Source organism: Bufo gargarizans, chromosome 3, assembly GCF_014858855.1.
Source record: "Bufo gargarizans isolate SCDJY-AF-19 chromosome 3, ASM1485885v1, whole genome shotgun sequence".
In the NCBI taxonomy this organism is placed as follows: Eukaryota; Metazoa; Chordata; class Amphibia; order Anura; family Bufonidae; genus Bufo; species Bufo gargarizans.
Window position 1 is genome coordinate 479,880,930 of NC_058082.1, and position 20,539 is coordinate 479,901,468.

The 20,539-nt window shown below is 41.4% G+C and overlaps 1 protein-coding gene across 1 annotated transcript in view; it reads right to left on the reverse strand.

Moving 5' to 3' along the window:
• The window catches only part of SLC6A4 (solute carrier family 6 member 4), a 112,044-nt gene that overhangs the window by 61,407 nt on the left and 30,098 nt on the right, over positions 1-20,539 (reverse strand). Inside the window, exon 3 of the mRNA XM_044283789.1 lies at positions 4,494-4,628. Within this exon, the coding sequence (XP_044139724.1) occupies positions 4,494-4,628 (135 nt within the window). The remainder of the gene's footprint in view (positions 1-4,493; positions 4,629-20,539) is intronic.

Here is a 20,539-nt window from a genome sequence, read left to right on the forward strand (position 1 = left end):
AATGGGCCAGTTTCAACACTGAGAGGCGGTGACAATTTGGAAAAGAGTTTGCCGCTCACTGAGCAAGTACTCTTTGCGGTAGATGTGGGGGAGGGTGGTAGCGAGGAGGCTGAGGAAAGTGAGGTAGCTAGCTGGATAACAGTTAGAAAGGGAGGCTAGCCCTGATCTGACAACAAGTTTGCAAGGTTGGCAGATGAGCGGGATGTCAGTTCAGAGAAAGCACTGCTTCAGCCGGACACTTCCTCTGCCAGTCAGGGGAATGTCGGCTCCAGTAAGCAGGGGACCAGGAGAGCAGGGCAGGTCAGACAGGTGCTGGTAGTGGGAGACTCAATTATTAGGGGTACAGATAGGGCGATCTATCAAAAAGACCGGGATCGTCTAACGGTGTTTTTGTCTTTCTGGCTCTCTGGTTCGATACATCGCGGATAGGGTTGACAGATTACTGGGAGGGGCTGGAGAAGGTCCGGCGGTTATGGTCCATATCGGAACCAATGACAAAGTTAGAGGTAGGTGGAGCGTCCTTAAAAATGATTTTAGGGATTTAGGTCAAAAGCTTATGGCAAGGACCTCAAAGGTAGTATTTTCCAAAATGCTGCCTGTACCACTAGCCACACAAGAATGGCAGCGGGAGATTAGGGAGGTTAACAAGTGGCTCAAGAACTGATGTAGGAAGGAGGGGTTTGGGTTCCTGGAGAACTGGACCGACTTCTTTCTCGGCTACAGGCTCTATCGTAGGGATGGGCTGCACCTCAATGGGGAAGGGGCGGCTGTGTTGAGGGAGAAGATGCCTAGAAGGTTGGAGGAGTGTTTAAACTAGGGACTCGGGGGGTAATTACATTATAGGAGGGGAAGATAGTGCAGATAGAGACCTGGGGCAAGGTAATGGAACTGGGGGAGGAATGGAATGAGGGACTAGAACAGTTCAGAAGGAAAGGTGTAGGGTAAAAAAGATACATAAACCTGTGAAATGTATGTATACTAATGCCAGAAGCCTGACTAATAAAACTGGGGAACTGGAATTAGTGACGTGTAAGGAGGACTATGACGTAGTGGGAATAACTGAGACATGGCTGGATGATAGTTATGACTGGGCAGTTAATGTACAGGGTTACAGTCTGTTTAGCAAGGATCACCAAAACCAGGGGGGAAGGGGGGTATGCCTTTATGTAAAGTCTTGTCTAAAGCCCACAGTCCGATAAGATATAAGTGAGGGACGTGAACATGTGGAGTCACTGTGGGTAGAAATACATGAAGGCAAAAACAATAATAAATTACTAATAGAAGTTTATTATAAACCACCTAATATACCAGAGTACACAGAAAATCTACTACTAAACGAGATAGACGAGGCGGCAAACCATAATGAGGTCGTTATTTTGGGGGACTTCAACTACCCAGATATTGACTGGGAAACTGAAACCTATACATCTCATAAAGGAAACAGGTTCTTGGCAATAACTAAAGACAAAAACCTTTCGCAACTGGTTCAGGACCCGACTAGAGGGACAGCCATACTAGATGTGCAGGTTGGGGGACACCTGGGAAATAGTGACCATAAAGTAATAACTTTCCAATTATCATTCAAAAGAGTGTTTCTTCAGGGAGGAACAAAAATACCAAACTTCAAAAAAGCTAAATTTAGCCAACTAAGAGAGGCCATAGGCCTAACTAACTGGGACAAAGTCCTCAAAAATAAAAATACAGCCACAAATTAGGATATTTTTAAAAGCATCCTAAAATCTAATTGTGAGAGGTACATACCTTATGGGAATAAAAGGTTAAGGAACAAGAAGAAACCAATGTGGATAAATAGAACTGTAAAGAAAACAATAAATGACAAAAAGAAAACATTTAAATCATTAGAACAGGAGGGTAGTGAGGAAGCACTGAAAAACTATAAGGAAAAAAATTTGAATATGTAAACTAGGGACCGAGAGATTAATTGCCAAAGAGAGCAAAACTAACCCTAAATTAGTAAAAAGTATAAATCTGAAGGCGTCGGCCCGTTACAGAGTGATGAGAGGAGAGTTGCAGAGAGCAATAAGGAGAAAGCAAAGCTATAAAAAAAAAATTAAAAAAATCTTCACTGTATTCACTGAAGAAAATAAACTGTCAGATGAAATGCAGAATGTAAAACTAAAATGGACCAGATGGCATACACCCCCGTATCCTAAGAGAATTAAGTAATGTCATAGCCAGACCCTTATTTCTGATATTTAAGGACTCTATACTGACAGGGAGTGTTCCACAGGATTGGCGCATAGCAAATGTGGTGCCAATATTCAAAAAGGGTCCAAAAACAGAGCCCGGAAACTATAGGCCGGTAAGTTTAACATTCGTCGTGGGTAAACTGTTTGAAGGTTTTCTAAGAGATGCTATCTTGAAGCACCTCAATTAAAATAAGCAAATAACGCCATAACAGCATGGCTTCATGAGGGATTGGTCATGTCAAACTAATTTAATCAGTTTCTATGAGGAGGTAAGTTCCAGACTTGGCAGCGGCAAATCAATGGATGTCGTATATCTGGACTTCTCCAAAGCATTTGATACTGTACCGCATAAAAGGTTAGTATATAAAATAAGAATGCTCGGACTGAGAAAATGTCTATATGAGGGTAAGTAACTGGCTCAGTAATAGAAAACAGAGGGTGGTTATTAATGGTACACACTCAGATTGGGTCACTGTCACTAGTGGAGTACCAGAGGGGTCAGTACTGGCCCTATCCTCTTCAATATATTTATTAATGATCTTGTAGAAGGCTTGCACAGTAAAATATCAATTTTTGCAGATGACACTAAACTGTGTAAAGTAAACTGACACGGAAGAGGACAGAATACTGCTACAGATGGATCTGGATAGATTGGAGGCTTGGGCAGAGAAGTGGCAGATGAGGTTTAACACTGACAAATGTAAGGTTATGCACATGGGAAGGAATAATGCAAGTCACCTGTTCATACTAAATAGTAAAACACTGGGTAACACTGACATGGAAAAGGACCTAAGAATTTTAGTGAACAGCAAACTAAGCTGTAAAGGAAGCTGCTGCCAAGGCCAATATGATAATGGGTTGCATCAAAAGGGGCATAGATGTCCGTGATGAGAACATAGTCCCACCACTTTACAAATTACTGGTCAGACCACACATTGAGTACTGTGTACAGTTCTGGGCTCCTGTGAACAAGGCAGACATAGCAGAGCTGGAGAGGGTCCAGAGGAGGGCAACTAAAGTAATAACTGGAATGGGGGGGACTACAGTACCCTGAAAGATTATAAAAATGAGGGTTATTCATTTTAGAAAAAAATACAACTGAGGGGAGATTTAATTACTATGTATAAATATATCAGGGGTCAGTACAGAGATCTCTCCCATCATCTATTTATCCCCAGGACTGTGACTGTGACGAGGGGACATCCTCTGCGCCTGGAGGAAAAGAAGGTTTGTACACAAACATAGAAGAGGATTCTTTACGGTAAGAGACTATGGAACCTTTTGCCTGAGGAGGTGGTGATGGTGAGTACAATAAAGGAATCCAAGAGGGGCCTGGATGTATTTCTGGAGTGTAATAATATTACAGGCTATAGCTACTAGAGAGGGGTCGTTGATCCAGGGAGTTATCTGATTGCCTGAATGGAGTCGGGAAGGAATTTTTTTCCCTTAAGTGGGGAAAATTGCCTTCCTCTGGATCAACTTGCAGGATAAAAGGCCGAACTGGATGGACAGATGTCTTTTTTCGGCCTTATGTACTATGTTACTATAATAGGAGACCAATAGAAAAGTTGAAAATTGGCTCTCTGTTATGGTGCTAGAGTTTGTCACCCAGAAGAGAAGGGCTTGGTAATTCGCTTCACCATTGGTTTTACATGATGGTTTAACATATTCTCCTCCACCTTATTTACACATAATGTAGTTCTTCTACAGAGAGTCTTGTACAGGAGATGGGATCAGACCAACCCAAGTTGGTACCTCTTTCTAAGGACCTCATAGCAGTAACACAGTCTGCGTCTATAGTGCATGTTTCATTGGAACTGGACCATGGTCAATCACTTTGATTTTGTTTAGTCCAGGGGTGCACAACGTTTTCTGGGTGGGGGCCCAATTTTCAGACTGAAGGAATAACAAGGGCCGAAAATAAAAGTTAAAGGGGTATTACCAAGTGAAATACTGTATTTATTGCGTATTGTACACACAGTTATATATCATAAATGTCTAGTTATACCTCCAGGACTCCCATCTAATGGGAGAATACAGGAAAAATGCATGTGAGCAGCCACAAGATATAGGCATACATGTCTGTTACCAGATGGTTGGGGCCGCACAGAATGGTATCAAGGGCCGCATGTGGCCCCCGGGCCACAGGTTGTGCACCCCTGGTTTAGTCCATGCCAAGCAGAGTCATAAAGTGTTTTTAATTCATATTAGATACTTGGAGAAATGTCTTTCTGGTGTAAGAGATACAGATTGTAGATGACTGTTCCCAAGTTACCATCTTACCTTTAAATAAGGGACATATTTTCCTCCATACAGAAATGCAGCCAGTTCTGTGATACTGACCCAAGGCCAACTCCATATAGAAGAGAGGAATTCCACCAAACACAGCCATGATCACATATGGAATGAGAAAAGCTCCTAAAATTAGAAAGGTTAAGGTAAAATCTCAGATGGTATTAATCTTACCACAAGATCAACAAGAACAAGTATTTTTACGGGTTATCTCGGCTACTGCTGTGACTGTCATCATTTATGGCCAGGCCTCTCCCTGTGCTCTCCCCAGAAACAGGTGGGATACAGTGATGTCATCGCACATGGTGGGCTGAGAAAAAGGTGTGATTACATCACTGCATTGTGGCTGCTGCTAGGAAGAGCAAGATGTTCTCCGTTAATCAGAGGAGCAGGCTAGGTGAGTGTTACTTTTTTATTTTTATTAACACTACAGGGGCTTCACTATTGTAAGAGGTGCACTAAAGGGGCAGTAATACTGTAAGGGGATACTATGGGGGTAAAAGTAATTTGTGGGGGAGCTACTGTGTTTGAGCACTAACAGGACATTTTACTGTGTGAGGGCACTAAGGAGGCAAGACTAATGTGTGGGGGGCATGATTAGAGTGTGGGGGCACTAAGGGGGCATAACTACTGTGTGGGGCACTAAGAAGGCATTCCACTGTGTGGGCACTAATGCTGCATTCTACTGTGTGGGGCACTGAGGGGCATCACTATAGTGAGGGGGCACTAAGGGGGGATATCTACCGTGTGGGGCACTTAGGGGCATTCAGGGCCCAGGAGGCGTTTTGTAAAGTAATCTCTTGTCTCCTGTCCAGCGCTAGTGTTTTATTTTCATGTTTTTTACATGAATGAGTGGTGATGACAAAATGGTGGTGAGCCAGAAGAATAGCCCTTAGCATACAGTACAATAACCCAGCATGTTTAAAAAGATACAGGTCTGCTCCTGAGATAACACATGAAATGTGGCTGTGTGTAAATGTTCCCTTGACATTGTTTTTTTTTCATCTAATATTTTCCAGGAAATTACGTAAGACATAGGAATAAAAAAAAACAGAAGCTAGAAACCCAAATTTTTTTTATTGGTTGCTCAGAAACTGCCACCATCACTGATGAAGTATATACCTACCATACTAGAGGAGCTACGTAAGATATTTTATTAGATAAATTACCCTATTTTAAGATTTCATAGATACATGATGCAACCATGAATTGCTCCTTTAAGGTAAATCATCTACACTGAGCTTTTTCCATCCTAAGTGTCCATCATTTATCCCTTTCAGCACCGATGGTGGAAACATGAAATATGGACGACAACAAGTGAAGTCTTTGCTGCTTCTGAAGACTTCAATTGTATTGGGTCTTGGGGAAAACAAAATATGGAACATTACTCAACTGTCTTAAATATGTATATATACTCATGGAAAAATTGTTGGTACCCTTCTGTTAAAGAAAAAAAATAATAATAATCACTGAAACTCAAAACTGACAAAAGTAATAATAAATAAAATGTACTGAAAATCAGACATTGCTTTTGAATTGTGGTTCATGAGAATAATAAAAAAAAAAAAAATGGAATCTGGCCTGGACAAAAATGATGGTACCCCCTCGATAAGATTGAAAATAATTTTACCATAGGGACATGTTAAACTAATGTGTGTCCTGTATTTAGCATCACAGGTACCTTCAAACTTGGAATCAGTCAGTCTGCCTACTTGGAGGGTTAAAAGTAGTCACTGTACTGTTTGGTATCATGGTGGATGGGTACCAACGTGAACATGGACCAAAGAAAACTAAGGAGAGAGTTGTCTCAGGAGATTAGAAAGAAAATTATAGACAAACATGTTAAAGGTAAAGGCTACAAGACCTTCTCCATACAGTTTGATGTTCCTGTAACTACAGTTGCACATATTATTCAGAGGTTTAAGGTCTAACCTCCCTGGATGTGGCCACAAGAGGAAAGTTGCTGACAAATTGAAGAGACAGATAATATGAATGGTAACCAAAGAGCCCAGAACAAAGAGATTAGATGTGAACTTCAAGGGCGAGATACATCAGTGTCAGATCGTACTATCCACTGCTGTCTTAGCCAAAGTGGACTTTATGGAAGGCGACCTAGGGGGAACCCACTGTTGAAAGCAAATCATAAAAAAGAGACTGGAACTTGCCAAAATGCATACTGACAAGCCACAAAGCTTCTGTGAGAATTTCCTTTGCTTTGCTGCATCTTGCACAGGGTGTCTTGAATCTGTGCAGGGCTGCAATTCAATCTCTCAAGACTATCAAGAAATAAAAAGAGAAAAAAGCTTGGTCTCAGTCGTAGGTCATGGGTCCTCTAACAGGATAATGACCGAAAACACACAGCTAAAAACCTCCAAGAATGGCAAAGAGCAAAGCATTGTACTATTCTGAAGTGGCCTTCTATAAGCCCTGATCTAAATCCTATTGAGCATCTGCATAAGGAACTGAAACATGCAGTCTGGAGAAGGCATCCTTCAAACCTGAGACAGGTGGAGCAGTTTGCTCACAAGGAGTGGGGCAACATACATGTGGACAGTCTTATTGAGAGTTACAGAAATCGCCTGATTGCAATGATTTCCTCAAATGGTTGTGCAACAAAATATTAAGTAATTAAGTTAATATAAAGTAATTTTTATCCAGACCAGTTTGCTTTATAAATTATTCTTTATAACCACAATTCAAAACCAATGTCTGATTTTCATTAGTTGATTTTCAGCAAATTTATATTTATTATTACTTTTGTCAGTTTCAAGTTATTTCACTGACCATTGTGGGTTTTTCTTTCTTTAATTGAAGGATACCAACAATTGTGTCCAAGTGTGTATATAATCACATTTAAAAAGGTTCTCCTGCCTAGGAGCTGAGAATCCCAATGGTCATAACCTGTCGCCAATAAAAAAAAAAAAAAACAAGACCTCCATTCTAGAACCAAACTGTCTTCAGATCTCAAACAGATATTCTGGATTCATAGCTAAAGACTATACGGTTCCAGTCCATAGCAGTCCAGGTTTATTATTCAAGATATCACTGAAAATGAAGGCAAACGTGGCTGGTTGTCAATAGCAGGACGCGTAATGGGCACCATGACACCAAATTTCATTCTGCTAAATGCCTGGAAATGGTCTAGGAAGAGACAGGGAGACAAGGAAGGTGCCACCTGTGTCTGGATGCTGGACAATGAAACTGTGGGAGTTGCTCGTGCTTGTCAGCGGATCAAACGAGCCTCTCTGCTGGCGGTCTGTCTGCGTCATGTATGCATGCCCTCATGTAACGTGTGCTCCCAACACCTCCTAACAGCTAGGTCAGAGGTGGGCAATTTGCCAAACCAAACATTCTGCTTCTCTCAGTCCAATGACAGTCCAGTGGCAAAAGTATGTGAACCTTAAGGTATAGCAGATAATTTAAAGATGAAATTAGAGTCAGGTGTTTTAAAGTGTTTTAAATGAATGGGATGAAAATCAGATGCGAGTGGGTGACCTATTTAATTTAGCCCCTTCCTGGGCAGCACCATACATGTATGGCACTGGTTGGGGTTTTAAAGATGGCACCTGCTTGCGAGCACAGTTGGTTCCATAGTCCCAGGAGTTTCTGCTGTTTAAAACAGCAGAGTCCTGGGGCTAATGTCTGCGACCGGCAATAATTCTGATCGCAGATGTTTAAACCCTCAGATGCCATGGACAATTATAAGTGTAAAAAAATAAAACATGTTTTTAAAAATGTTTTAAAAATAAATATCATTTGCACCCCCATGTCACAAAATCATCAAAATAGCGTAACGGTAAAAAATAAAAATGGCTGATTCGCCATTTTTTGGGGGGCGAATTTGCAAGGTGAAAGCAGCAGCTCTACAAAAAGAACATTGCTGCCCATTTGCAGTTTGCTAAAGATCACATGGACAAGACAGAATGTTTAGAGTCCTACAACTGCCCTATTAGAATTAGTCACAAATTAAATGGGTGGGCGGAGCCTGACTAACATCGGTTAGGCTCTGTCCACCTGCTTAATTTGTGACTAATTCCAGTAGGGCAGCGCCGGGGCCTGATGCTGGAGCGCATATGATGGAGGTGAGTTGAGTGCTCTGATGGGGCCCGGCATGAAGTACAGTGACAATGCTGGGCCCCACTACATATGGGGGACATTACTAGGGTCAGTAGGGGACATTACTAGGGGCACTACCTGCTGGGTCGGTGGGGGACATCACTAAGAGTAGTGGGGGACATTACCAGGGGCAGTGGAGGACACTACTAGGGGCAGTGGAGGACATTACTAGGGGCAATAGGGGGCACTACCTGCTGGGTCGGTGGGGGACATTACTAGGAGTAGTGGGAGACATTACTGGGGGCAGTGGGAGACATTACCGGGGCAGTGGAGGACACTACTAGGGGCAGTGAGGGACATTACTGGGGGCAGTGGAGGACACTACTAGGGGCAGTGGGAGGCAGTGGGGGGACACTACTAGGGGCAGTGAGGGACATTACGGGAGGCAGTGAGGGACATTACCGGAGGCAGTGGGGGCCATTACTGGGGGCAGTGGAAAGGAACTATAGGGATATTACTGTGGGCGCTATAGGTACATTAGTGGGGGGATACTATTATTATCATAGACCAGGGGTGTAACGATTGCGATGACAGAGGGTGCGACCAGGCACAACAGGGGGGGGGATATTGGGGGTAGTTTGCCCTGGGGCCTAAAGAACTATAGTTATGCCACTGGTTACGACTGTGAATGTCTGATTTCTTTCGTCATCCTAGAGTAGGGATCCAGCCATACCACTCCAGCCATACCACTCAGGGTATCGATGTCAATAATGTAATTTATAGGGACCCCCATTAGCTGCATTAAAGCACAGGCGCAGAAGCATATGTGAATGTCACAATGCACTGCAAAGATCAGTAAGACATAAATGACAAAGTCCTTACAACCTAAAGCAAGGGTAACCAGACATGACAGCTGTGTCAGATGCCGATTACATGGCATAAGGTTATCCTCAGCATGATCAGTTTTTTTCTATGAAATACAGTCCAGCGTTTCCTTAGCTTACTCATGATCGCGCCATTCTAATCCTCCTCGTATTATTCATACAACTATGCAGTTGCTAAAAATAGCTGCACAAATACAATGAGCAGGCAACCCCATCTCCAGTGCCAGTCTGCCAGCGCAGCGCAACAGTCTATGTTTACCTAGTTACCACTACTAAATGGCATCTGGCACTTCAGCTTTTTAAACAACAAGTCGCTGGTTTTACAGTCATACACATTTACATAAGATAAACAGCGGAGTTACCAGCAGCATATTCCTGTAACTAAAGGTGGGGACTACAGCACAGTGATTGCCTTATTTCAGAGATTTAGATCTTTCAGTACCATACATGACCTTTAGGTGTCAATGTAGAGTTCCCCGTGCGCTGCATAGATTACATAACTGTAACGGGGTTGTCCAACTTTACATATTTTTTAAATACCCACCACCACCCAGGAAAGAATGCTTATCTGCTCCCTGATGCTCAATTTCAGCTCCATTTGTCCACCGATGTCTACACTGTGGTCCAGGCTCCACATGTAAACTTCTGGAAGAGACAAGGACACACGTCGCAATAACTGGCTGCAGTGGTGATGTGTCCCCAAGTGGCATGTCACTGTTGGTGCACGTGAACCCATTCATGCCTGAAGTTTACATGTGGGGACCGAAGTGCAGTAAAGACAGATGAAACCGGGAGTCAGGGAGCAAGTAAGCATGCTTCCATCAACAAGTCCCACTGGGTGGTGGGTATTTAAAAAACTATATGAAGCTGGACAACCCCTTTAAATTTGTAGCATTTAAAGGTATATTCCATCACCATCACTAGATAGGTGATAACTTCAACATCAGTGGGGTTCCAACACCTAGGACCCCACCGATTGCCAGAATGTGGGTCCAGTGTTCCCTATTCGAACGGGGCATTGGTCGAGCATGCATGCCTTCACCCCAGTCATCTGGGGCTGACAGAAATATTACAGCAGTCCCACAGACTTTGACTTGACTGCCACTACATTCAAACAGAGGACATGATCGAGCAGTATATCAAGATTATCACCAGTGGATTGGTGATAATCTATTATTTCTGGAATAGCCCTTAAACAAATAATTCAACATTCAGTTTTGTTGAAAATCACCTTCAAACCAGATTTAATTAACCCCTTAACATATAGTGCTGTTGTACATGTAAGACACTAGTGTGCACGGAATGTAAGGAGGGGGCTCATGCGTTTAAGCTCAATCCATCAATGGTGGGTTCCAGGCTGTATGATGCAGTAGGCACCTGCCAGCTGTGCCAGGGATCAGCGATCATTTAAACTCTTAGATGCTGCTGTCCTCCAGTCGTGCAGAATCACGGGCCTCTAATTGGTTCCCATGACAGCCTGGGGCTTCGAGCGCTGTCATAGTTGCCTAAAAAGCCATGCCCGAGACACGCCCTGACAGGCAGCTTGTTAAAATCCACTTCACCGCTTGTCACTATTCATGGACCATCCATGTAACTGAGCTGCCTATACCCATGCTGGTTTTATTCTATACTTTTATATTAGTCTCATCAATACGGGAGAACACCAAAAAGGTTTGTCTTATTTCAGAAGTGACTTCTAACACATCCCTCCATTGGCGCCTATACACTCATTTCACGGAGAAGGTCTTTTTCCCAAAAGTTTAAAATATAACCCTCTATTTTTTTTCTTTTCTTTATTATAGCCTGTAAAAATGCCATTGACTGCAATAGTATTATATTGCAGTCTATGGGATAAACAATCAGAACATTGCATGTTCCAAAAAAAGTTTAAAAGAAAACACAAAAATATAAAAAATTCAAATTAACCCCTTTTCCAATTTTATATATATGAGAGTATCAGATATTTTATATTTCATGGGAAATGTTTCCATGGTTTAGACTCAGGTCATTGTTGAGAATTTGCAGCAGGGGAATGCTCTTCTGTAAAGTAGGGGAAAATTAACTGTGCACCTTTCACCTGCAGGTCAAATTCACGAGGGTCTGTAACGTGAGCGGCGTGACTGTTATCTACATTCATATTTTATATGCATGCGTGGTACTGAAACAAGAATAATTATAGGCTTAATTGTTATTACTTATATGCAGATACCTAATATGCTTCTATATGACTTAGCATATAAATTAACACTTCTAGAGCCGGGGCCTTAGAGAAGTTGTTGGAGGCATGAAAGTTCATATCTGCCTCTGTTCATTCTCTCTGGTATACCGCATTTATTTAATGTGGAGCTTGGTGTGAAGGCTAAAAATGACTCTAACAACATATAAAAATAAACATAACAGGTATCTCTATGTCCCAAAATGTCCAAACTATTAAGATAGAAAAATATTTTTCCTGAGCAGTAAAGGCCGTAACTAATTAAATCCCACGATTCATCATTTTTTGGTAACCTTGTCCCCTCTAAAAATTTTACTAAAAAGTGATCAAGTAGTCGTACGTACCAATAACATCTACAGTTCAACCCACAAAGAACAAGCCCTCACATAAATATTAAAAAAAGTGATTGGTGTCATAAAATTGCAGTGCAAAAAAAAATAAAAAAATTCTAAGGTTTTTATTTTTTTTAAGTAGGAAAACATTATAAAAACCAGCAGAATAAGGACATCGCATCACATCATTTTTAGCACACAGTGACCGCTAAAAACCCCAAAAACCATGGCAGTATTGCATTTTTTATTTATTTTTTATTTCACAGTTGAGCGCTATGACCTCCTCACAGCTTACCAAGCACAGCACCTAACATTGCATAATGGCTGTGCTTAGGCCATGTGACCGATAATTGTGACATCACTGGCCTAGAAAACAGCTGATTGGGGTGCTAGGAGTCCGAACTGATCAGATATTGATGACCTAACCTGAGACAATATCAAAATCTCAGACAACTCCTTTAACAAGAGACTTCTTGTTCCAAGATTGAGAGGGTTGGGGTACATTCTTTAGTTCTTACAGGTGACTTTTTAAGCATTGTCTTTCTGAATCCTCTTACAGTATATTATCTTTGTAGCAAGGTGTAACATGAAATCCCCAGCTTGATAAAAACAACTGCCTAACTCTACATGTAATGTATGGTAAGGGTTTGGTCTGATATAGCAGAAGAACCTTTCCACCTCAACCTGAAAATGCACATAGTGATGTCACTACATGGTAATAATTTTTACAGTTGTGTCACAGAACTTGGACAATGCACCCTGCAATATGATAACACAGAGCAGAGATCCTAAATACAGTGATGTCCAATACACATCGATATTTGTCTACAGCGATAATAACAATAGTGATCTCGCAACACAGAATTAGTACTCGCAGTGGTGTCACAGCCAGTGGGGGGATCCAAGTTTTTAATAGGTTTCCTACTTGACAGACTAATTGCATGTGAGGTAATTGTTGTGTATTTGTAGCACACTTCAGAAAATCATCTCTAGAGTAACAGATAAAACTAATTACAATATTCCCAATATATTATATATTGCCATAACTTTTTTAATTTTCATATGAGGGCTTTTTTTTTGGTGGGATAAGTTGTATTTTTTAAGGGCATCATTTAGATTACCATGTCTGTTATTGGAAAATGAGGAAAAAAATTATTTGTGGGGTTAAATAAAAAATAAAAAAACAACACTTCTTCCAAGGTTTTTAGGGGTTTGACATCAGCGTTCACTGCGCACTCAAAATGACATGACGTCCTTATTATTATTATACAGCGATATCAATCTTGTATAGTCTTGTTTTTTTTGCTTTGCTACTTTTAAAAAATAAAAACCTTTTAAAAATCAAAATTTTCTTTGCATCACTATTTTCTGCCAGCCATAACTTTTTTATATTTCAGTCCACAGAGCTGTATGAGGGGTGTTTTTTTTTGCGGGACAAACTGTAGTTTTTTTGTACCTTTTTTGTTGTACATACGACTTTTTGATCACTGTTATTCAAATTATTTTTTTTGGGGGGGGGGGGAGTTGACAAAAAAACTTTACGTTACGGCGTTCACTGCACGCAGAAAAACATTTTGATTGTTCAGACATTTTCGGATGTGGCAACACCTGATATGTTTTTAGTTTTTTTTTATTGTTTATATATTTTTATATGTAAAATTGGGAAAGGGGGTGATTTAAACTTTTTTATTTTATTTGTATAATAATTTTTATCCCCCTAAGGGGGCTAGAACCTGGGATCTTTTGATTCCTTTTCCTATTTACCCTAATAGAGATTCTGTTAGGCTGAATGGGATTTTGACACGCTCTCTGCTGCACAGCTTAGCAGGGAGCTGCACGACCACCGCTGCTGGATTAGGCTAGGGCTACAAGACGACATGTGTCGCGCGACATTTTGTCGCACCAATGTCACGGTGTGGCACTGCGACATGCTGCGACACAACAGTAGCAGAAAATCCATCCAAGACAGATTTTTCTGCGACTGTCGCATCGCAGTCGCAGCATGTCGCATGTCGCAGTGCAACACCATAGACTATCACTATAAAATTTGTTGTGCGACATTGGTGCGACATCAATGTCACGCGACACATGTTGCAGTGTAGTTGTTCTCTTATGTCTCGCACGACACATGTTGTTGTGTAACCCTAGCCTTACAGGGTAGTTGTAACCACTGAAACGAGCAGTGAATAATGTGATGGAAAAATGAATCCAGACAGAATAGGAGGCAATATGGACAATCACAGTACATTAGTAAGTGCCTCGTATTAGCATTTATTATGTAGATAAAGTTATTTGCTGAAGTGACACAAACCTGAAATGCCCAGAAAACCCCTACAGCTACTGCACCCAAAAATAAAGGGCCACCACCAGCAAAAAACAAAACAAAAACTGCTCACCTGTCCTTGTACCTGTGCCATCATTCAGCGATACAGGTCAGGTCTGGCTTCTCCGCAGTAACTCGGAAAGGCAAAGCGGGGTGGGATAAATGAGCCTGGCAGGGCTCTCAGACACCCACCAGTGCTTGGCTTAAAAAGAGACACCTACCAGTGCTTGGCTTAAAAAGAGACACCCACCAGTGCTTGGCTTAAAAAGAGACACCCACCAGTGCTTGGCTTAAAGGGGTGTCCAGAGTCATACAACCCTATCTCATACATCATGATGTCCTTTAATATGCAGCTTTGTAATATTTCATTATTAATCTTGCTCCTGTTTGTCAATCCTGTCATGTCACATAACCCCATCCATATCGCCACTCCAACATTTCTAGGGACATTACGGCCTGGATTTATCCTAATTTTATTCTGGAGGAGGATGGAGCAGGAAAACTGGAGTAGCTTCTCCAGACAAATGTTTTAGGTCTAGGGATAAGACAAATTTATCAAGTAACATGAGACATTCGATAGATGTGCCATAAAGTAATGCAGTAACGCAGACCCCTCATGATAAATTCCCCCCATAGAGTGCTCTGCAACTACTGGCACCAGCACAGACAAGTTTCAAGTGCAGGCTTACAGAGAGTATGCCCAAGTGAAAGAGCCAGCTCTGTCAGTGCCGCCAACGACCCGCCCAACACGCACCTATGTAAATTAGAAGGGTCACCATGTGAGGAGGCGACGGAGCAGAGCAGAAAGGACTTGAGAAGAGGAATGGACGTTATGTCACTGGAAGCATCAGAGCGCGATATGGATGGGATCACGTGACAGGACTTCAGGTATAAAAACAGGGGCAAGATTAGTAATGAAAGCATATTACAAAAGGACACTTTGAAGGAAATTAAGATATATGAGATGGGTTTGTATGACTTTGGACAACCCCTTTAAAGCATATTCAGTTTTATCCGAGTTCTAAGCAATGCTGATATAATTGAAACCAATATAGAAATGAGTCGGTATCTTATTCCTCCCGATTCTGGGAATCGGTTATTTAGTTTGGCAGAACCACTGGGATCCCATCCCTGGTCACAGTACAAGGATGATGCACATGGTGATCCTGGTCACAGTTCATAGCCTATACAGGTGTAAAGTACAAGGTAATGTCACAAAACAATTCCTATCCAGGAGGACAAAAACTGCCTCTCTAGTGCCAATTATTGGATGGCTACCCTTTAAGTTAATGACAGCTCCTTTAGACAGACCTTGCAACATAAGCCAAAAAATACCCCCATATGCAGACGGATGTTTTGCAGTTTATGCCCCTTGTTAGTGCAGGGCACGGTGCTGGTTTGGCTTGGAAGGAGGCATTGGACTTGGGCCCGGTGGAATTAAGATTCTCCTTATAGAGATCACCAATTTGGGGTAGGGAGTCTTATAGGCCGGTCAAGGCTCCTTGGGAAAGAGGGAATATAAATAAGATCTTATCCAAATGGACAAAAGCTCCTGGATAAGAGCTTATTAACATTCCCAATTTCTGGGGAGCATTGTCTAGCCTAGAAGGCTCTTTTTAGACCAGTCGTATAACAGGTGGCCAAACTGTCTTTTAAAGTGGTTATCTAAAGCTAAATAAGACTTCCCCACGTGGCCGACCTGCGGTGATCATATACACGTGACGCAAGGGGAGCATGTAATTGCTGTGGCCTGTGATTGGCTTCAGTGGTCACATGTCCCCCCCCCCCCCCCATCGACGGATGTTGATATCAGCGCAGAGAGGAGCGAAAGTGCCAATCCGGGAGCCACACAGACCGAATCCAGCAGAGGGGACCAGGTGAGTATCATCACCACCTCGGGTCGGCCAGGTCTGGAGGTCTGATTTAGTCTCGGACAACCTCTTTGAGTATGCCTGGGTTTCTGACACTTCTAATCCCACCAAATTGTAGTGAAGTCAAAACAGGAATATGTGTGTTACCTTTCACTGGCTTGTATTTCTCAGCACTCTTCCCTCAGAGGCTGGTTCAATTTACTGGCTGCTTTTCTGCCCACTCTCGTCAGACACACTGCTTAGAGCTCCCTGCTCACTCCAGACTCTACTCTACAGACCCAATGGGGAAAGGAGGAGCCAGCTCTCACCTAGTAACTGCCTACCAACTGAAATAGCCGCTGGCTAATTAACCCCTTACTCCCATATACCTTCCTATACACAGCCTTTGGGAAACACAGTGCAAAATAGTTAAATTACATTAACTAATGAAGTGGGAGACTACATTTATGCCATGTGTGGCCGTATCCTAATAGTTATATAATGAAAGGTTACTCCTATTTTTCAGTTTTCAAGATTTCTGTTTTGTGAAATTTAACAGGAATGTTAAATGTTCAATGTTTACTTCCAGAGGGTGAGAATCTTTCATAATCAAGAGATGGTCACATAGGTGCTCACTGCTCAGCTTATCACAAGGCAGAGCTCTGAAATCTCTATTATCACATGATCAGGACAGATTATTTACTAGAAGTACACATTGAAGCTCTCTATTGAATGACTGCAAGATACAAAGTGAATAACCAGTTAAAGGTATTTTTCACCCTTTACATATTGATGACGTATTCTCTGGATAGATCATCAATATGAAATAGATGAGGGTCCAACACTCAAAATCCCCACCTAAGGTAGTGTTCACACTCTGCATTGGAGGCTCTGTTCGGGGCCTCTGTAGAAAATTCCGTAGCAGATCAAAAAAAAAAAGCTGACAGCATCAGAAAAATAACAGTGGATGGAGCCAGAAGCAGAACTAAGTGGTGGTCCTTCCAGGGTACTGCATCTCAGCTTTTATTTACTTGCATATCATCGATATCTAAAGCCCTTTCATGATGAATTTCATGAAAAATTGAGTGAGTGAATTAATGGTAAAATTCTTTAAGGGATTGTTCTGACTCCTTGAAAAATTAATAAGAATAAATAAAAAAACACCTCTTCAATTCCCCAGCAATCCTGTAGAGATGCTCTGGCGGGCCCCCTTAACAATATTATTAAGTGGTGAAGACCAATGGGGAACTGTCAGAGCATCTGCACCGGGGTTGAGAAGATGAGTAGTGTTTTTTTTTTATATTTTAGAATACTTGCTGCTCCTCTTAAAGAAAACCCAAAACACTGAGACAACTCTTTAATGGTGTTTCACGATTGGGCCTCAACTCTTCTAATGCTATGTCTCAAAGATCCCTTCACAACAAATTGAGAACAGTTTTGGTTGCTTTACAGATCAAGACCAGAGATAATTTAATTTGTTGAAATTCATTTTGGGTCTCACTCTAATAAATTGGTCGGAAGATTCAATTTGAGTATAAATACATTTGACCCAAATTAGTGCTCTAGTTGGCACTACACTGTTGGATTTGTTATGCTTTTTAAAATTAGAAAACAATCCAAAAAATGATAAGTTGTTGGGGGCAGATGTCTAGGTGTTTATACACATATGGTGGTATAAAAAAATTTGCTGCATGTTTTTTTGGGGAAAAAAAAGACGTAATTGAACAACCTTTGTGGCCAAAATATATTGGTGTACTGGAAAATATGCTTATTAAAATATGTGCACCATGTTTGAACATACACTGCTGGTAATGCTGTATTTTATTGTATACATAATAACTGTAGAAAACTTTAAACAGGTTTTTAAGGCTACACATAATTACTTTGTTTGTAATGATCTGATGAAGGCTGGATGGGCCAATATGCGTTCTTAATATGTATCTGCATTGATGTAATAAAGAAAGAGATTTTTTTGAAGACAAAGAGCCATAACTTTATAAACTTTCCATTCACATAGCCGTATGAGAGCTTATTTTTAGCAGGGCAAGTTGTATTTTTTAATGGCACATTTTAATTTACCATACCTTGTATTGTAAAACAAGAAAAATACTCTTTGTGGGGTGAAAAAAAACACAATTCAGCCAAGTTTTTTTTGGCTTTGATATTATGGCGTCCACTGTGTGCTAAACTTGACATGACATCCTTATTCTGTGGGTCAATACAATAAAGGTGAAACCAAATATACCGTATTTTTCGCCCCATAAGACGCATCCCCCCCCCCCAAAGTGGGGGGGAAATGCCCCTGCGTCTTATGGGGCGATTACTAATGAGCGCTTCCATTATGGAAGTGCTCATTAGTACCGGAGGACCAGGAAGCGATGAAGGCTCTGTACTCACCGCTTCCTGGTCCTTGGCTGTCGGCTGTACAGTGGCTGCGCACAGCGTGAGGGCACTCTGTGACCTCACGCTGTACGCGCCAGTTCACAGCATAGCCGACAGCAGGAAAAAGATTGCGGGTGGTGAGGAGCGGCGGCGGCGGCCAGGAGCAGGAGAGGTAAGTGTTTTTTTATTTTATAAAACATGAGGCTGCTTGGGACTGATCTGAGGCAATGGGGATGATAAGAGGCATAATGGCTGATAATGGGGGCTGATGAGAGGCATAAGGGTTGATAATGAGGGCTGATGAGAGGCATAAGGATGATAATAGGGGCTGATGAGAGGCATAGGGGCTGATATGGGGGCTGATGAGAGGCATAGGGGCTGATATGGGGGCTGATGAGAGGCATAGGGGCTGATATGGGGGCTGATGAGAGGCATAGGGGCTGATATGGGGGCTGATGAGGGGCTGCCTAGGGCGGCAAAAATCCTTGCACCAGCCCTGCCTCCAACTACCTAGTTTGTTGGGAGGCCAGCTCTAGGAAGAGTCCTTGTTGTTCCAAACTTCTTCAACTTAAGAATTATGGAGGCCACTGTGCTCTTGGGAATGTTCAGTGGAACAGAAATCTTTTTGTGTTCAATCAATTGAATTTCCCACAGATGACTTCAATCAAGGTGTGGAAACATCTCAAAGATGAACAAGAGAAATGAAAGACCACCTGAGCTAAATTTCCAGTGTCATAGCAAAGGGTCTGAAATACTTATGACCAGGCAAAATGTTAGTTTTTCCTTTATAACAAATTTCCAAATTATTTTTCTTCATTTTTTTTCATTATGGGGTACTGAGTTCAGATTGATGGAGGAAAACTTGAATTCTTCTTTTATTTTAGAAAAAGGTTGCAACATAAAATGTGAAAAAAGAAGGGTCTGAAAACTTCAAATGCACAGTATATTCCCAATCCCTAACACTGTCCATGTAAGACCCTAAACTGGCTGTCTTGTGTGTCTAATTGCTGTGTCTGTGAAATACATGTCCTATTACATCAGTGAGCTCAGAAAGGCGCCTGCTTGATACCTTACATAGCGCCCAATATCATTAATATCATCCCTCCTAACTGGCTTTGAGGGTGACTGCAAGACATATGAGCAAGCTCACTGGTCAGGGCACCACCCAGGGTCATGTAATCCTCCATCTTCATCTTCCCTGCCGTTTCCCTCACTAGTGCACTGAATCTTATACAATTTTGGTAGTTTTACGGTAACATTATTCAATAACATAGCTTATTTTCTCTGTGGTGGATCTCATGAGGGAAAATTGGAGAAGTCACTGGATGCATTTTATGTAAAGTCCCTTATAATTTAAAATAATATTATAAAGATTATATTCTATTGTTTGACCAAACATATGTAGAGGAAAACTCTTGTTCTTCTTCATCTAATTTCTTTGTAATATGATTTTGTCAGGAATGTTATGTTAAATGTCTGGCTTGAAGCCCTTGAAAATGGCAGGAATGTGACTGGACACAAAAGATCACGGCAGCTGTCTTTTTCCCATTGAAATGTCTGGTGTTCCAATTAAATCTCACGGGTTTACAATGTTGGAGAAATATTTTGTGTTAAGCCAGTTTAAGTTTTAATGATAAGATCAGATTCACTGACCTTTTACACAGTTTGCAAATATAATAGACAATATATTAAGTAATGTTAATTCTACTGCTATAAATCTGCTTTCTTAATACAAGGTATTTTTTTAAATTAATAAGAAATTTTGTAACCAGGAACTAAGAAAAGGGTCTTGAATGGTAAATTTAGGGCATTCTTGCTGGCGAAACATTAGTCTTTAGTGGATTACAAAATTGCTTACAGGCCCTAAATACCAGTGCACTTTGTAAAAACGGGGCAGTATTTCCAATGTCCAGGTGAAAAAAAAGATATGTCTGTGATATTTCTTAAGGCTGGTAATTTACCAATACAGGGCCGATTTAATACAGGGCCGATTTA